The sequence below is a fragment of the Dromaius novaehollandiae genome, chromosome 5 (genome assembly GCF_036370855.1).
Source record: "Dromaius novaehollandiae isolate bDroNov1 chromosome 5, bDroNov1.hap1, whole genome shotgun sequence".
NCBI lineage: Eukaryota > Metazoa > Chordata > Aves > Casuariiformes > Dromaiidae > Dromaius > Dromaius novaehollandiae.
Window position 1 is genome coordinate 45,143,588 of NC_088102.1, and position 18,675 is coordinate 45,162,262.

The 18,675-nt window shown below is 40.8% G+C and overlaps 1 protein-coding gene across 4 annotated transcripts in view; it reads right to left on the reverse strand.

Moving 5' to 3' along the window:
• AMBRA1 (autophagy and beclin 1 regulator 1) overlaps positions 1–18,675 on the reverse strand; it is a 140,704-nt gene that overhangs the window by 76,633 nt on the left and 45,396 nt on the right. For all 4 annotated transcript variants that reach the window (XM_064512673.1, XM_064512674.1, XM_064512672.1 and 1 more), the window contains 2 exons: positions 5,958–6,038; positions 5,300–5,400 (listed from right to left, as the gene is read on the reverse strand). In XM_064512673.1, coding sequence (XP_064368743.1) covers positions 5,300–5,400; positions 5,958–6,038 — 182 coding nt within the window. The remainder of the gene's footprint in view (positions 1–5,299; positions 5,401–5,957; positions 6,039–18,675) is intronic.

The window sequence follows — 18,675 nt, forward strand, 5'->3', positions numbered from 1 at the left end:
ACTGGTCCTGGGTTGGAACCACTAGTATGTATTTGAAAAGTGAGCTGCTGGCATGGCTAAAGTGATCAGAGGGAACATGCACCAGGAGGTACCTTAGCTGCTGGGTCTGGTTCATAACTTTGGACTCGTGAGAGGTCACTGCCCTAATTCTTACCAGGAGAAATAGCATGCCCAACAGTAAGTCTTCTCATCACAGAGAAAGGACAACACTTATCCACCCTCTTAATTCATTTGTATCATAACGAAACTTTAGATGATGAACAACTAGCATTCTAGTAGTTTCTGGCAGAAGCATAGAAACAAGAAGCTGGAGTTCTGATTCAAAGACACATGACCTGAAATTATGCCAGAGACCCAAGCATTCAAGAATGGGATAGCATGCGCAATTTTGGGAGAAACAGCATCTGAACAGATGCTGAACATTACACTTTGAAGTCACAGAGCCCAATCCAGGGCAGGCCATCAACACTCCAACATCATTACCTTTAAGAGAGTTGAGCAAAGCGTCAGTTCTATTCCAGTGTAAAAAGGCCATAGATAGCCATCACAATCTGCATTACAGAGCCTTGTTGGCAACCTTAGCAAAGATGCAGGTCACTGTCTGACTAGTAGCAGGCTATGGAAAATCTGTAATAGGAAGCTCCTTCTTCCAATAAGTATAAGTGTTCAGCCTCTGGTCTGAATTTATTACCTTGAAATAGCAATGGAATCACTCAAAAACTGTAAATGAAGAGTGTCATACCACTCAGTCCTTAAGTCATGCTGAGTTTGGATCTTCCGGTCAGGTACAGGATTCAGAGCAACGCTGGATTGCACTTAGACAGATAAGTCTTGTTGGCAAAGCCAGAACAGACAAACACTGTCTGTGTTCATGCAAAGAAAAAATACTGTATTTTATGAGCTGCACAAAACTGAGTAAACACCTATTAAAACAAAGTGAGGTGAGACAGAAGCATTCCACAAAGCTAGGTAACCATACCTTAAACCAGTAGATTTCATATGCAGCTCTCCTGTTGAGTAACAGGAATTAAACAAACTGGCATCTGTGTTCAATTTTTAAAGCCTCCTGCAAGTTCCTTGTCAAACACTGATTTTCTTCCTCCGAGTTTCCACTAAATTGAAAATAAAATCTTTTTTATTCTACTATAGCATCAGCATGCCTCTTTCTACCACAAAGTAGTCAAGTAGTTGCTATAAAGCCCAAAGAAAAAGCTTGTATAGGCACACAAGAGGTCATGAGCACTTTGGCAGTGGTGAAGTGGATATTCTATTTCTTTACTGATTTTTAAATAGGTATTAAGATCCACATTTGTCTAGCACCAGATGCTTAAAAAAAATAACATTACCCATTACCTGGAGCTCAAATTACTTAGCAGTGTCCTGTTCACAATGTGTCTTAGGACAAAGATAAGTCTGCAAAAGAAAGCAGTTGGCAGAATTATTCAGCTCCAAGAAAAACAAAAAAAAAAGCAGTAGGAGGTCATACACATATAAAACTGAGCTATATGTTCCTTGATCCAAAGCCAGGCACATTACACTGCTGAGCTCTGCAGCAGTACTAGTTCCCATTAGGAAAGGTGTAACCCCATACCACAAAACAGTTCTTCAGTGTCTCCTGGGAAGCACAAGTGCCTACCAGGGGAAAAAAGAAAAGAAAAAAAGAAAAAAAGAAAAAAAAGAAAAAAAAGAAAAAACAACCTCTGCTGGCTGGCAAAGGGAAGAGAACCCAAGAGACAAAAAGACTGAAACAGCCCCAAGACACTGTATTACACTTGTAACACTGCACACAGTAGGGGCCATGTCCTATGGAATTAGAAGCCAAAAGTTTCACCATCAGTTTCAAAAAACACTTCAACTAGGTTTGACTTTATGGACTTCTCCTTGAAGACCATAACCTCATCATTTACGTCAGTTCAACAAGAAGAGAGTCCAGAGGGTAGCTTACAACCCACACTACCAAGAGCTTTAAAAAAGCTGCCAAATGAACTCTCAGATTTTTTTGATGAGTCTTGAAATAATAGAGGAGCATGGAAGACTGAAAAATATGCTAGTGTTATACCAGTATTTTAAAAGGTTGAAACAGGATGAGACATGTCAGTCTTGTCAGCCTGATGTTGATTCCAGACAAAATAATGAAAAAGCTGATATGAGATTCAGTTAATAAAGGATTAAAGGAGGACAGTGTAATTACTGCCAATCAACATAGACTTCACAGGAAAATATAACTTGTCAAACTAACAACACTTTTTGGTGAGATTACAAGTTTGAATGCTAAAGGTAACAACGTTGATGTAATAAATTTTGACACGGCATTTCACTTGGTGCCACAAAGCACAGTGATGCAGCAGATCACACCATCTAACTGATAGGCATAAACTGTACCAGTAAATGAGGAGTCAGTGAGGAGGGTGCTACTGGGACTCATTTTTGTTCCAAAACTATATGCAAATTAGGTTGATGACATGTAGATATGTCTGTCATGTTGACTAGTATTGCTTCATTCTCCCCCTGAACTCCCACCTGCTTTACCCATCTGTTGTCACCCTTCTTAAACTTTGCCTGAAAGTGCTCTGGGGCAGGGACTGCCACCTCTCCCTGACGAGTACATAGCAGTCTCTAACCTTGACCTAAGCCCCTGCCTGGCATCCCGCAGCCCTACTACACCAACAGAGCTGTTACAATGCAGATTTACAGTGATGTTGTATTAGCCTGTCTGCTTAAGCAACTTCTACTTTTTAGTGGTTCATTAAACCAGGCTGCTCTAAGAATTTATTCATAAGGCACTCTTACCTGGCATGGAGCTATTGCCTACAACAGTTGCATGAGAACAATACTTAAACAAGGGAAAGTTGTTTATGCAAAGCAGACAGCTGAAAGTAAGTGCAGACAGAACAAACTTTGACATTAAGAAATTTAATCAGCACACCACAGTAATTCCCACACCTGTAAGATCTGTCTGCTTCTCTTATTTCCTCTCCTCATACGGCAATAACTGGGGTAGGGGGCAGGAGAGGAAGCGTAACTGATATTTCTCCTAAACAGCTCTCTGATATCTGACCACAGTTATTGCACTACAGAAGCCCATTGTTAGTTTTTAGCAAGCTGTCAGATTAGGAGGACAGTTTCTTGGCATCTTTTCTCAAATGCTGGAGAGGTTGCATAAGAAATATATTTAGCATCTACAAATTTAAACATAATTCAGAAATGACAGTCTGGATACAGGGTAGGATCAGGCACGTTAAGGCACTCAAGCTTAGATCAGCCTGTGTTAATAGGAAGATGATCGATTTTCCTCCGCCAAGACCGGCAACCTCAGCCATAACTGCCAGGCCTGGGTTAATGTGCTTGCCAGCTTGAGTGGAGGTTTCTCCACTCTGGCAGCAAAGAGAGAACTACAACATCATCTTGCTTTGGCCCAGGCTAACTAAAAAGGAAAGCATACTATCAGCACCGCAACTTTCAATAGCTCTGACATACAATATTTAAAATGCCAATGCTGCTGACCAACTTAGCTAACACAAGCAATCCTCTGATTATTCATTTTCTAGTTCTCATCTTCCACGCCTCCACCTAACATTTACTTCTTCAAGTCTCCTAGTTTCTGTAACATGTTAATGTGTTTTTAAACACAATTGTACTACATTCTGAAAGCATGGCTATAAAGTAAAATAAACAGAATATCACAAGGAGCTGTTGCACTAGTAGCATGAATCATTTTTGTATTTAAGTCAATAGAAGCTGTTACTGTGGAGTCCCAGCCATTTCCAGTGTAAGGTATCATAACACTGGAAGAGCCAACAAACATTGCCTTGAGTACGTCCTGCACAGTACCATACAGAGAAGACTGGCCTTGTTTGTTAAGAGCCCTGTCATTACAGCTTCTGCCTTCTTTTCTTAATCTTAGCTTACATTGGCACTCGCATGCATTTTGGGGCTCAAGTCCCCTAAAATACGCACAGAGAAAAAGCCAGGCTGTTTCCCAGCCACAGAGGAATAAGGCAAACTGGGCTGCAGAAAAGTTCTGCAGTGTTGCCCGGCAGCAAGTAATTATCCGCCAGTGTGCTGTTTCCACATGCCAACAGCCAAAGCCCACACAATCAGTAAGCATGAGAAAGTACATGCGTCAGCTAAAGCTACAGGCTGGCTCCACTGGTTCCTAAGAAAAGTGGTGGAGGTGCTTTGGAGTTTAGCCTTTGGTTGCTCTCTTGTTATTATTGCAACAGCAAGGACTACAAACCACACATGCACTCAAATGAGATGTCCAGGAAGACAGAAATCCAGGAGATGCTTCTGGCTCTTAAGAGACAGAAACCAGTTATTGGGGGGGGGGGGAAAAAAAAAAAAAAAAAAAAAAAAAAAAACACCAACAACTGTTATGCTAAATTAGCCATGCAAAAAATCACAACAATTCCACAGTGAAATGGTTGGGAAACCTCCGTCAATGGAGGTTCTTAAAACAGGTTAGACAAATCCTGTCAAAAATGGTTTAGGTATAGCTGATCCCGCCTTAGGATAAGGGGATGGGCTGAACAATCTCTGCAGAGACCTTCCAGCACTCCTCCTAGTGATGCTTCTGTGATTACCTACAGAAGGGAAAAGAAGCACATCCCAACCTAACTGTCCACACATCTGCCCTCTTTATCCCTCAAGCTCCAAGATGAGTCCCTTGCACTGGGGGGTTAATTGTAGAGCAATTCAGATCCAGCCAAAAAGAAGCACCCTCAAGAATTATGCCACCCAACTGCCAAAGTGCCATATTCCTCCTTTTCTCTCACACTCCCCTTCCCCTCCCCACCCCCCCACCTCCACCTGCCCTGTAAGGCTCCCAAATGCCTGTGCGCTGTATGTGGTGGCAGCAGAGTTCATAATATGCACTTATCAAGATCCTAATTGAATCCCGCACTGCCTTGTCTGCCTCTTGCCAGCCGGAACACGAACAAGGCACCCTATAATTCAATTAGAAGGACTTGCAGCAAGCTGATCATTAGTCTGTCAGGTTGTTAAGAAAAAGACATCTAGGAATAGGGGAGGAAGTTAAACAAAGAGAATTGCTAACAGCAGCTCTCCCCAATTCATGTAGAGATACACACATATTTGAAGTATGGAATCTGCAATGCCCAAGCACTTGAACGAAAGCTCACCACTTCACTCTCTAGCAGTCCTTTCTCTTGCCTCAAGAGACTTGGATAACACCTCAACAGCTGGAATTAGATGTTTCCTGATCAGTCCTTCTACGCACAGATTCATGAAAAAATACTGCTAATACACACCATTACTCCAAACAAGGAAGTCTCATTACCTGCCAAAACCCTGTTGACAGAGGAATGGGTGGCCAAGCCAGGCTGTCCACGTTCATGGAAAATCCCAGCATAAGGCAAGTATTCGGGCAGCAAGAAGCGCCTGCGAAACGAAGAGAGAGTAAATTTATATGGGGAAAAAAATCCCATGGTACTAGAGCTCTGGAGAGCAACTGTAACTTCTTTGAGGGAACAGGACTGAATCACAGCAGACTACAGCACAGGGAAGGCTGAACTCCTCTGCTGAGCCATCCACTTCAGTGCATCAAACAAGCAGCAAGTTACAGATCAGATCCTCTCCAATCAATGTGGCTGTGAAGATCACCACTAAGCAAATCCCTTACCTTCCACAACAGCTTTCTAATCGCAAAACAGCAGGTCTCACCGAGAATTCCATGAGATTTTCCTTTCCCTTCTATTCTGCCTTCACACTGTAGCCCCAGCTTGCAGGTAAGAATTGCTAAGACTAAGCTCTCTTTCGAATATCACAGGATGAACCAACCACACTAACCTGTCATCTTAGGGGTCCCAACAACTGCAAACCAAGCAAACAGCAGCCCAGTGCAAGAAAAAATTCATCTGAGAGTACCATACGGCTGTAGCGCAGCTGGCATCTTCTGGATTTTCACATTCTTTCACAGTTACACATACAAGCCTTACCTGGGGACAAAGCGCCCCAGCGATGGTGCAGACATACGGGCATTTCGGGGAGCTCGGTGCCTGGATCGGTCTCCATTGTCCCTTCAGCAAAAGAAAAAAAAATTTTATATATACATATGTGTGTGTGTATATATATACACATATATACACACACATATAAATAAAATGAATACACGCACACTGCATGTTAGAAAAAGTGTAATAAAGTAAACTCGAAGGAAAGAAAAATCCAACATCAACTAGTCATCTTGAGAATATCAGTGAGTTTTAGTGGTTCTCTTGTATGAGTCATATGCTTCTAAAGTTCTGAATTCATATAACTTTTTATACTCAAGACTCCTGAAAGTTTTAAATATGTGTCACCTGGGAAATAACATACATCTTCCTTACATTTTGACAGTGTCTCAAAAGCATCAAACTGCAGAGAGTCAATAAATTGACAACAGTGCCAGTGCAAAAGAAAGAGAAACCTTTGAATTTGGACTTTGAGAGCAAAAGCAAGCACACCACAGTCCTGAAGGGAACTTTCTCATAGACAGAGAGATCTGTTAAGTTTTACTTCTTCATTTCCAGAAGTGCTCGTAATGGAGCGTAACCTGGAGACTATTCTTTTGAGCTCCCTCAAGATCAAGTTTAAGTGCTATCATAACTTAAGATAATCTCATCCTTCACAGGCTTTTCCAGAGAAGTCAGAAATATTAGGTGATATCAGATAAAAACTACACCTCCTCGAAATCTCTCATTCTGTTCCACAATAAATGGCTGTGTCTTGGAGGAATGAGATGAAAGGCTCTAGGATTTATGGTCCTATAGTAGACAGGAAAACCTTCTTTCTCAGGAGGGCAGGGCAGCATTGGAACAGGTTACCCAGAAAGGCTATGGAATTGCCATCCTTGAAGGTCTCAAAACTCAGTTAGACAAAGCCATGGCTGACCTGGCCTAATGCCCGCAATGGCCCCACATCAAGCAGGAGGCTAGACTAGGAAACCTCCAGAGGCCCCAACAAACAAAATTTCTTTAATATTTCATCCATAGGTCACATAGGACCTATAAAAATACAGGACTAAAATTGCAAGGAAAATAGCAAGACTCCATCACCAACTCCCAAGCTCTGGAACAGACCTCCACAATGCTTTATTCGCAGTTTAGAAATTTACTTTCTGTGTGACCTTGCACAAGTAGCAAGTCTGCTCTCCATGGATTCCAGATCCCAATTTGTAATTGCAGTTGCACTTGTCTCCTTCCCAGGCAGTTGTGGGGAGGATATTACCTGCCGAGCCTTAGAATCACTAGAAAACTAAGCATTCCTTCTGCAAGACACTAGCAGCACATTCCTAACCCACTCCAGCAAGCTGTGCATGTGGGGATTTGGGGGTGTTTTTTTTTTTCTTTTTTTTTCTTTTTTTTTCTTTTTTTTTCTTTTTTTTTCTTTTTTTTTCTTTTTTTTTCTTTTTTTTTCTTTTTTTTTCTTTTTTTTTCTTTTTTTTTCTTTTTTTTTCTTTTTTTTTCTTTTTTTTTCTTTTTTTTTTTCTTAAGTCAGTGAGCAAGAAAACGTGGGCTGAGAAGAAAGTCCATTACGTGGCTGTTTCCCACACATTTGAGGAACCAAGAACACAAGAGCAGAGGTTATTCCGCAAAGCTTATTAGCATTTCAAACTATTTCATCAAAACCAAATCTAAATCAAAGCTCAAAGCTTCCATTTCTCCTCACATTTCACTGCAGACGCAGCATTTGCGGTTCACAACCAGAGACACAAAGCACCTCGCCCTGAGGTTTCTGTGAAACCAGCAGGATTCCTGAAATCAGCAAAGCAAAAGCTGCTGCTGTTCTTTCCTCAGAGGCCCCCAGCCTATTAAGAAGCAGATCAATAACAGAGGGAATACTGTGAAGTCGAGTGCTGACATATCAATTTTTCCTGCCAAAGAGAAACAGCTTAAGGGGACAAGAAGTGTCATGTTCCAGATCTTGCCACACAGAGCAAAAGCTAGAAGAAGTCAGACAAGCAACACACTTTTTAAAAAGTCCTTCTTACTGTTTTTGAAACTATGCTGATATGCAGCCCTGGGAGTAAAGCAGCAAAACAGTCTTGAGAGTTTGCATTTACTTTGGACATTTACCAGAATTAGAAGATGCTCTTGACAGAGGCAAACAGCAGCAAGATGAACAAGGATAGGACTGCACACTGTAGAACTCCCCAGTTAAAGAGAATTTCTGTAACAGGTTTTAAAAGGGGTAAGGAATTAGCTTTGGCAAGCAGGAAGAAAAAAGTACAAAGTCCTCCCATAGCACATGTCAAGAGACCTAGAGAAACTAATAATTCATTATAGGTTTTTTTTTTTAATGTCACTAACCAATACTCTTAGCACCTGTAAAAATATTTTTGGGCACATTTTCCAATCAGCTAGACTTTCTGATGGGAGAGCTCTGATCCTGTACTGTCCCATTTATTGTATATACATCCTCCAACACAAAAAGCCTATATGAGAAAAAACACAGACTAGACTTTTCTTCAGTTTTCACAACAGACATAGCAACTTATTTTCTCCGCACCGTCCTCCAAAAAAAGAGCCAAACTATCACTGCCCTATAGTCAAGTAACAGGATTTGGAGTGAGAAACAGTGACTACCCTTTGAGAGAGGTAGTATTTTCATCTACCATAGTCTGTAATGGAAGTATAAGATACAATCCTGTAGCTGTCTATGTGAAAGAGGAATATTACCAAACAATTACTCTGAAACACTAATTTACAGTGTCATTTGCATCTAAACTCTCATGCTCAACTCTATGTAAGAGTGCTTTAAGCATCTATTGCTGAAGAGCTGAAACAGCTGATACTGCCCTGGTGCCAGCTGAAGATTATTCCTACACCTTCTAAAAAGGAAAATAAAAAAACCTACAGACCAGTGAAGATGGGTGGCACTTTGTGTTGTTTCTGTACTGCATACAGCCTGCTGACAGAGGGACGAGAGCAGATGTTAACACAACTGGTGTGCCAGCAAGAGGCACTCCTGCAAGAAATGAAAAAATTTTGAAGTTTTCTAAAGTACTAGTGAAGATCTCGAATTCTGCTTTCTGTCTAGTGTCAGCTTCCTACAGACTCATCAGCTAACGATGTGCAGCACAATCTAATTTCATAACACAACCTGCAAAAGTGGATCCCTCAGTGTATATATATAGTAAAAAGCCTCTCCTGAAAAGCAAGCCAATAACCTCCTTGTAAACATGAGACAAAAAGGTGCCACAGCAAGTGCTGCAACGAGGCTAAAGTCTTCTGGAATATCCTTGGTCATAATGTATGCCAGCAAATGTGAATAGCACAGGGAAAGTTCTGCAATGAAAAAAAAATGAGGAAACTAAGCAACTCATTGAGTATGACATAGTGAAAGAATCAGAAGTAATCAGCACATAAAGTCACACAGCAGACTTAATACTGTAATGAGTGAACAGACCAATTTGTCTTAGGAGGAAAATGGCAAGAACCAAGAAATGGTCAAAATAACTTTCTAAGGGTTTGGCTCAAAATTCTGTTCATGAATAACATGTTTAGATACCAGTGTGAGATGATCAAATAAGGGGGCATTAATACTAACACAGAATGAATCAGGAAAAGAAAGGAATTCAGACCTATTCAAGGAGATTGATGGAGCTTTAAAAGAGCAGAAAAAGAACAAAGATTTATCTTAAACTGGATAAGACAGCTGAAGCTTCTTGTTTTTTTCTGCTATTGTTTTGTTTGCTTGTTAAGAGAAAAGATTGACCAGGGTAGATAAAATGGAGTGACAGTGACAGCTCTGAAAACAGAGATGGAGATGCAGAACTACACATCCTAAAGTTAGGAGAAAAAGTATTCTTTTCATCTGGTAAACTGGCTACCACTTTAATCAACTGAGTGGACACAGAAGACAGAAAAGCAGAATACAGTCAAGATTGTTAGAAAAGGAAAAAATGTATCTTGGCAAGAATTATCCTTAATATTTAGAGACTGTTGTATTAGGAAGTGAAATTAAACACACAGCATGGGATTTCTAATGCAATCTGTTAGCCTAACTGTTCCCATTATAGTCGGTATTAAAACTCCCACTGACTACACTGGCAGTAGAATTTGGTCAACAACGACCACTTTGAAAATTCATTGAATTATGAGAGCCAGCACCAGTATGTCGTGCAAGTTCCTAAGAATCGAATTATGCCAGGTGAACCCAACTGCTCTGCTATTTTCAGCATTTTATAGTGTTCTGTGTGATCCAATTCAAAATATTAAATCAATTTCTACTGCAGAGGTTGGACACTTAAGGACAATAGGAATACTAAATAATTAAGTGGCAGGTACTAGCATCTTGCAGCATTTACACAAGATTCAGTTGCACCATCTTTACATGGTAACAGAAAGAACAAAGTATTTCCTCAGTACTTCAAACAAAAAGCATTTCCACTCACTTGCTTATAATCATGTATGATTGCAGCAGGTTATTTCAGAGGAGATAGGAAGGGCAGGAGTAGCACACAGATCGTATTAAGAGCTCAGTGGAAGTTATCAGAAAATACCAACTTCTCTCGCTTTTGATGTTGGCAGATTGATTCTCTCAAGTCTGACCCCAGGTTCTGTAGAGAAGGTATGTGAAGGATGTCTTATCAAACTGGACATACTGAAGGAGTAAGAAAGATCCTGAAACCATGCAGTTCACAGGATTCTCTGCTGAGTCAGACAGAAACAATGACATCCTGTGAAGGGTACCCTCACAAGAGCTGCACTGGACTACACGGCAAAGCATGTGCTTTGCTCATGAAGGGTGTGGAAGTAGTAAGAAACAAACAAACAAACAAACAGAAAGGGGACATTAAGTTTTCTGATGAATTTAAGAATGTCAATCACTTCCTGGCATCATATTGATGAGTAAGTGGCATACAGTGTTGGGACCACTACAACAGAAAATTAACTACTGGCTTTATCAACTGAGAGGAGCAGCAAATACCAGAAGATGTTAGAGCTTTTGTATTTCTCTGCCTGATCCTGCAAGATCCTGAGTGTCTCCTACAAATGAAGTTAGGGGAAACTGGGAGCATTTCCAGGAAATAAACCTCTGAGAAATCAATGTGAAATAAATAAAACCTTGACATTCTGAATAGTCAGTTAGATGCAGGTATCCTAGAAGGAAAAAAACAAAAGCAGGAGGCAAGCTTGTTACAACTCTGCAGTGAGACATGGTACCCAAAGTAACATCTTCAGAATCAGTGAGATTAGCCTCTTGATCAAAACATGGAGTTTCTGTTTCGTATACTCTACTTTGCTCACAACCCGTGAACCTTGGAGGAGTTGTACACTCAACCCAGGCCAAGGGAATGACTCTGCATATGGCTCTGATCACAAAGGTATCTTACCTAAAAAGAGAAAGATGTTCAAAGAAAAGATGCAGAAGAACTGACTTACCTCCTTGATCAGGGCCTCTTTTTCCACAAGTAGGTACAAATAAGCAAGTCAGGAGCACTAAGCACATTAACCAGGATAGCAACTACTGGCATCCACAGACATTAAAAGTATGAAAACACCAATTTGAAAGAATATACATAATCTACTAAAAGTGAGAGGTATAAATCTACCTACTTATGTTTGAAGGATATGACCATTACTGAAGGAGAGGTATTTAAGGCAGAACACAAGGATGCAACAAGTAGAAACCAAGAAAAATTAAGCAAAAAGAAGCATCTACACAAAAAGCCTTTCCTGGCAGGGAAATGTATTAGGACTGTAAAAAATCTCAAGTGTAACAGTGGAAGCCAAACAAAACTGAAAAACAAAAATATCAGAGAAACTGTAAGGGGCTGCCCAGGTGGAGACACAGGAACTAGCAAAATAGATTCTTAACATAGCTACTTAACATGACAATTGATGAAGTTAGGTAAGTCAAGACATGGTGCCTTTCCATTTTCATATGTTCTTCCGAGAACCAGAAAGTCAGTCTCTTGCTAGTAACTTTAAGGCAACACAGGCGGGGGGGGAACAACACCTTTCAGCAACTTCTCAGCTAAAGCTTCCTATAAAACAGCAGTAGTACTGTAGATAGTTGGTTACTAATGGCTCTCCTGATCAAAAAACAACTCCTCCCCCCAGCCTTGATTACCTCTTAGAGGGCCAATCAGGGGGAAATGAATTTACAAGATTAATAATGGCACTTCAGAAGATCAAGTATTTCAGAGAAGCATCACATAAGTGAAGACTGATCATCTGGTCAAGAGAAACAGCAGCACTTGCCCATTAAATGCAGAGGATTAATTGCTTCAGAGAAAGACTAATTTGAAACCACAGTGAAACACTCACTCTTACCTAGGCATAGAGAAGGTATCCAGTTGTCTCTATTTTGATCACCTCACTGTGTGGTTGGCTCCTAAATTGATGGCATCTTTTACAATAAGGCAAATAGACCCCATGGCTACAGTGAATCACTAGAAGTCAGAAGCTTCAGAGGACAGAGGAAGGTAGAGAATCTCTACTCCCCAGGCTAGAACCGGCATATGAGTATTAAAAAACAACTAGACTCAATATTTTATACAAATAGCACATCCAACATTACAGCCACCCTTCCAATCCTTTAATTAGCCATTTTCCAACATTCGTCTGAAGATGAGCATGACTAGGGAAAACTTCACCATGGCTAATTCTTACCACTAGGAAACTCCACAGCTGGTGTTGATCAAATATAATTTGTAAAACAGCTGCCTCACCGGACTTCAATACTAGACTTAAGGGTCAAAAGTAAACACCAATTTTTCTATGTATTCTACTATCACTCTGCTGCTCTTCCAAGAGAAATACAGGTAAAAAGAAAACTGCACAATCAACCCTAATCTGTTAGACCTACAAGTCTGTAGAATGCTAACCACTGCCAGTGCTGCGTGGCCAGCAACAAACTAGTAACAGCCTGCTTCCTAACCACTCTTACTAATGCCAGAAGATGCCTATTAGGTGACGTACATTGACTTAAGAATTTCACTGGTACAAAACAAAAAGGAAAAGAATGAGCACAGCTCATAAACAGCTTCAGTGGCAGAAATAAACTCAGATGGGTGAACGGTCCCATCTTGACATCAAAACTCTCTCTACAAGCCCAGGCCACCAATGATATGCAATACAATGCAAGCTTGCCTGGCAACAGTCAGCTTCCAGGAGGCACTCAATTCTTTCACCACCCTGCCAAGACACTTGCCCCTTTCTGCAGTCTGAGCTAATGGAAACAACATTACTCTGGAGAGGTTAGCAATATCCTGGAATACAGCTATAAGGAAATAGTCATTGCCTGTCACTACATCCAAGCATTAGTATTAGACATTAAGACCAAGATAAGGAGAATATAAGACTGTTACAGAAGTTAGAGATAAAAAGAACAGGGAAAATGAAGCTGCAGGCTACTCTGAATAGATCACAAACCAAATTAAGACTCTAATCCTTGAAAAGTGAAGTTCAAAGTCTATATTCGATATCATGCCCATTCATCCAGGACTTGTGAGAGTTCTTAGCTGGCAACAGTGTCTAAAATGATGACTACAATTAACATAAATTGCTATGTATCTAGAAGCAACAACCCAGTGCTAAGTGCTCAGGAGATCTTTAGCAAAAAGAATAAAAAGTGACTGCTGAATTCCACAAAATTCAGTCTACCTTGAAAGCCCCTTTTGGGAAGATCTGTCTTCTTCAAAACCAATGAGGCAGAGCCATTTGAACTGGGAAACAGTGGTGGTGGTGACAACATTAAAAAAAGAGCTGCGTAGATAAAAGTGCTCTGGGAAGAAAGTAACAAGAAAGGCAGGTACATGCAACAAGCAGCAATCCTGCTTTTAATATCTCTATCTGAACTCAAATAACAAAATATTAACATGAATTTTATTTGTAGTGGCTCAAGCAAGACAGACAGATATGACAAACTGTCACATCTAAGGCTTCCTTGTGCACCAAGAATCCTAAAGATCTCTGACTATCAGCATTCAAACAACAGGCAGACACCACATCTATTCTTACATGTGTCTCCTACAATGTCTTTTGTTAACCTCAAAGGGTAAATACCAGGATGGAAACTTTAAGAAGAGAGAGAAGGAGGGGAACCACTAGTCTAACTGCTTTTAGAACCCTTGTAAGAGACCATCAGTTGATGAAGGTCGTCATTGTGGTTTGGATAAGCCACCTTACTATGACTAAACCAAAAGGCTATCACTGATCAAGTCATCTCTCTTACCCACCTTCACTATGCCCTAGCAGAACTAAACATTTGGCATCCTCTCCATCTCAACAAAACAATTTAGGCACCGAGTTACCTTACAGAGTGACCCTCTTCCCTTACCTCCAGGCTTCCCAGCACTTTTCCCTCCATAATGAAAGGACTGCTCTCAGCTGCTGTTCTGGAACTGTAAATCAAAGCTTCATATTTGTTTCAAGTCTCACAAAAACTTTAGCCATTCTAACCTCTATTTTCTCCTGCAAAGAAAAGCTGGTTCCTACTTTAAGGAATTTCTTTTGCAGAAGCTGTGAAGGAGGACAGCAAAGACAAAGATTAGCTGCATAAAAACACAAAAAGCCAGAGGTCTACCAATGAACTCTTAGTAACTGATGTGCTAAGAGAAAACAGCAGGTGGATTGTGAATTGACTGCACTTCTACAAATTCATGCTCCAGTTGCTCTGTGCCTCCAGCTAACAATGATATATATTAAGACTGAAGAGAGAGAGACTGGGTATGAATACAACCATGGAATTCCTTCACAAGGATGGCGAAGAAATTATTTCAAGAAGTGGTAACCTCAAACCCCTCTCCCCTCGTTCACTCAAACTTTCCAATCTCTATCTTGGCCATTAAGCAAAACACATGCTTATTCTTACTATGACATACGAATCCCTCCCCAAAAACCACTCACGTGATTCCACTTGACAAGCCATAGAAAAAACCTGAACTATCCAAATGCACACTTTGCTGAGTAACCACACTGCCATGGCCACTACATTTCCCCTTCACTTTCTTATCCCACAGTGTTAATTCAGATGCAATTGCTTCCAAGAATTTACTAGTTAATATTTTCAAGTACCAATCCACACACTGAGCTTCTTACACAAAGAAGCTAATAAAAAAAACATACTCCAAATGGAGACATTCCAGAGAAGGGTGATTGCCTGGATCTCTCACAAGAATGTCTATTTAGCCATGCATCTTTCTTTTTAATGCATTAAAAAAAGTTAAACCAAAATACCAACTTGAAATGGATCATTGACTATGACACGAAACAGACTCCCAAACCAAATACCCTACCGATGGAAAAGAGGGCAAAAAGTCCACCACACTACTCTCTGAAGTAAACTAAAATCACATTCAAGAAACGAACAGTGAGACAGCTTTAACAAATCAACAGTCAGCTGGCAAGTTCAGATCTTAAAACTTTTTAAGGCAAGAGACTATTGAAGTAACGTAGATTTGTCTGCTCCAGCTGCAAAAGTGTCAATAAGGCAACCAAGAACGGCAGAGGAAAGATATGGTGTATACGAGTATATCTTACGCACTTACGAAGAGACCCCTGCAAGATGTCAGTCTGAGAATCCAACAAGTCTAGGTCCAGGGCATGCCTTAACTGGAAGATTTTAAAATTGACAAAGAAAGCTAAGAAAACCCATGATATTGAACGTAGTGAGCTTTCCACAGCAGATTCATTATCTCTGCAAAGCAACAACCTGCTTCCACAAAAGCAGAATGCCCATTATGGTCACAGGAAAGCAATGCCTACAGTATTCACATTCTCAGTCTGGGGGTTCAGTAGTGTCACAAAAGCAAATCAAAAAGGTAAAGCACCAAAACAAGATCTCAGGCCTGTGAAGTAAAGCCCTTCTCGTTGTACAGAGACAATACAGCAAAGACTGTTCAACTATGCCATAGTCACAGACTAGGAAGGATCTATCTCAGCATTGATCCTCCTAGGCGAAGCAAAAAGGAGAAGATAGAAAGGGGAAAAGCTGCAGATGTTAAGCAAGTGTAATCCCTAAGCTCCTTCATATCTATATTCTACCAGGCAGCCCACTCTCAAAAAGCAGACAGAGGAGTCAGGCACAGTCACACCTTCAGCCTTAGCTTGAAAGCCTTATGGAACTGCACTGAAGGACTTCAGCAAGGCTTTCAGACAGCCAGGTGCTGCACTGTCCTATATATCTGCTTTTCAGTCCGACACACAAAAGGAACCTGTATTCTTTCCCAGGGTTACTGCAGACAGAAAGGGAAATAGATAGCCGAACTCATCTGCAGAAACATTTCTACATTATGATTGTGGTGACTGATAAAACACTCACATGTGAATAAAATTAGCTCGCTGTTGTCCAAGGAGTCATAGAAGTATCACCCACAATACAGATCAGCCCAGCACCAGAGCTGTTTCAGACCAAAGGAAATCTCTGGAAGAGACTTAGTCAAACTCAATCCAAGAGCTTAAGTTTGTGGAATATGCTGAAGCAAAAGCAGGTTGGCCCTACAATCTAAATTTACTGCGTGTTCCAAACATGATGGGACACTCAAAAACATCTGAAAATTAGAAAGTTCAACTTCTATGACTTATCTATGAAAAATCTGTTTTTACCAGTTATGCTGGAAGAACAAAGTTATGTCATTCTCCATTTAGAAACTCTTACCCCAGAATATAAGAAGTCTTTCCACTTTAGCGTAGGATTCCGCTAAAGCTAACCTAAAAACCCACTCATATCAATTTATCTGTTAATAACCTTATATTACAATCTGTATATATATTACAACCTGTATAAAATACTCTGATGCAGACATGACTAAGTTTACAGTTGTCAGTTGTATTTAATAAGCAGCGAGATGACAACAGTGACAGGTTAAACAGGCAGCACCATATAGAGAGATAACATCTTATTAGACCAAATAATACAGGTAAAGCTTGTGTCTTCCTCCCCCCCATAATAGCTAGTACAATAGAAAGATATTACTAATCCCTATTAAAAAAAAAATGCCTCATGTTCTTAGACCAGCACCACAGCTATCACTATCACAAACTAAATGTATTCACAGATGAAGTCAAATAAAATTCTGCTCCTGGCATGCAGTCTGAAGAAAATGGCATTAGAAGACTGACATAAGGAAGGACAGGATTTAGTTTGTGTTACAGGCCCTATGTGCAGAAACAGTGCAGAAGCCAAGTTTCACATGTCCCTTACTCGTTCATTTGGTAGGCAAAGCTGAATACAAGAACCATAGTGGGAAAAGCCACAGAACCCTACAAGAGCTGAGAGCTGAGGAAGGCCTGGTCCCTAGACACCCTGTGCAAGCACAGGGCTCACTCCTTGCCCAGAGTTCTACAAACAGTAAGACTAACTGGTATTCATTGCCACTTACACCTTTCTCCTGGATCTCTAGGAGTAGAGTGAAGGGGAAGATATTTACCAATTACATTGTCCAGATAAGAAAGATAAAGCATCAAGGCAAATTGATAACGCTTTTACATCAGAGAAAGTTCACCAGACTCCGGGAGAAAAGCATGAGCTGCAGACAGGATGCATAGTAAAAACTCTCTTTTCTACACCAGAACTGGAAAGGCAGGGAAGCCAGAGCACCTAGATGATGCCAGAACAAAATAAATGACACTGCTCAGGTGAGAAAGCAAAGTAGTTGAAGGGATGAGGGAGCCAAAGGAGAAGAAAAGAACTCTGTATGAGAAAGATTTCATTGTAAAGCATCAGCAGAAGTCAAATGAGCCATGAGGCAAGTTCCAGCTCAAAGGACCCCGCACAGCAGCTCCCTGTTATCAGCCAGGAGAGATAACGAAGCAGAGATGGAAAAGGACAGAATGCCCCGGATGAACGGAAGGCCAGCATTCAACATGGAACATTCAACCAACAAGTTCAGCCACTCCGCACAGTGAGGAATAAATGATCCTTTTCCCTTAGTATGAAATAAAAGACAACCTTAGCATGGCTGATTGACTTGCTTTCCTGAACAAGCGCTCCCACTGCATGAATATTATCTGCAGAGGAACATGTTTCTCTGAAGGTATCTGCCTGGCTCTGTGAATGGAGAAGCTACTATCCTTTCTTTCCCCAGCAGAACAAGTTGCCCCAGATGAATGGGATAGAATAATGGAAAAATTAAGGTCTATGGCTGCTAGACACCCCCTCTGCAAAAGGGCCCAACAGCCACTACATTTCTGCTTCTCCACACCATGAAGCTGCTTGGTAAAAGCTACGAGGCAGTGACTCTCTTCTGCATATCCCCCCCCTCATTTACATCTTACATAAACAAGGCCACAATGACAGGGGAAGACATTCACTCACCCTGTGCTTCTGAATATTTAATTACTGAAGCATGAAATGACAGCTTCACAGAACAGCATTCGGGGGGGGGGGGGAAGAACACACCTACTACCACTTTAAAAGTTGGAAAAGGATTAATTTCCTGCTTTTTTGGGAATAGCTAGTTTTACCAGTGTCCTTCACAAAGGGACTTCACCCTGACACAAAAGACATAGATGTTTAGCATCATGCCACCTCAAGCATGTGCCACTGCAGCAAGTGAGCATGAAAGCTCTGGTAGCTGCAAAGTTCACAGCATCCTCTGCCAGCAGCAACATAAAAGCCCAGACTTTTGAGGACCTCACAGCTCCCCTCAGTCAAACACACCTTCCTACCACAACATCTCCATAGACTACTTTCATGATCATGTTCAAGATCATCCTATGCTTT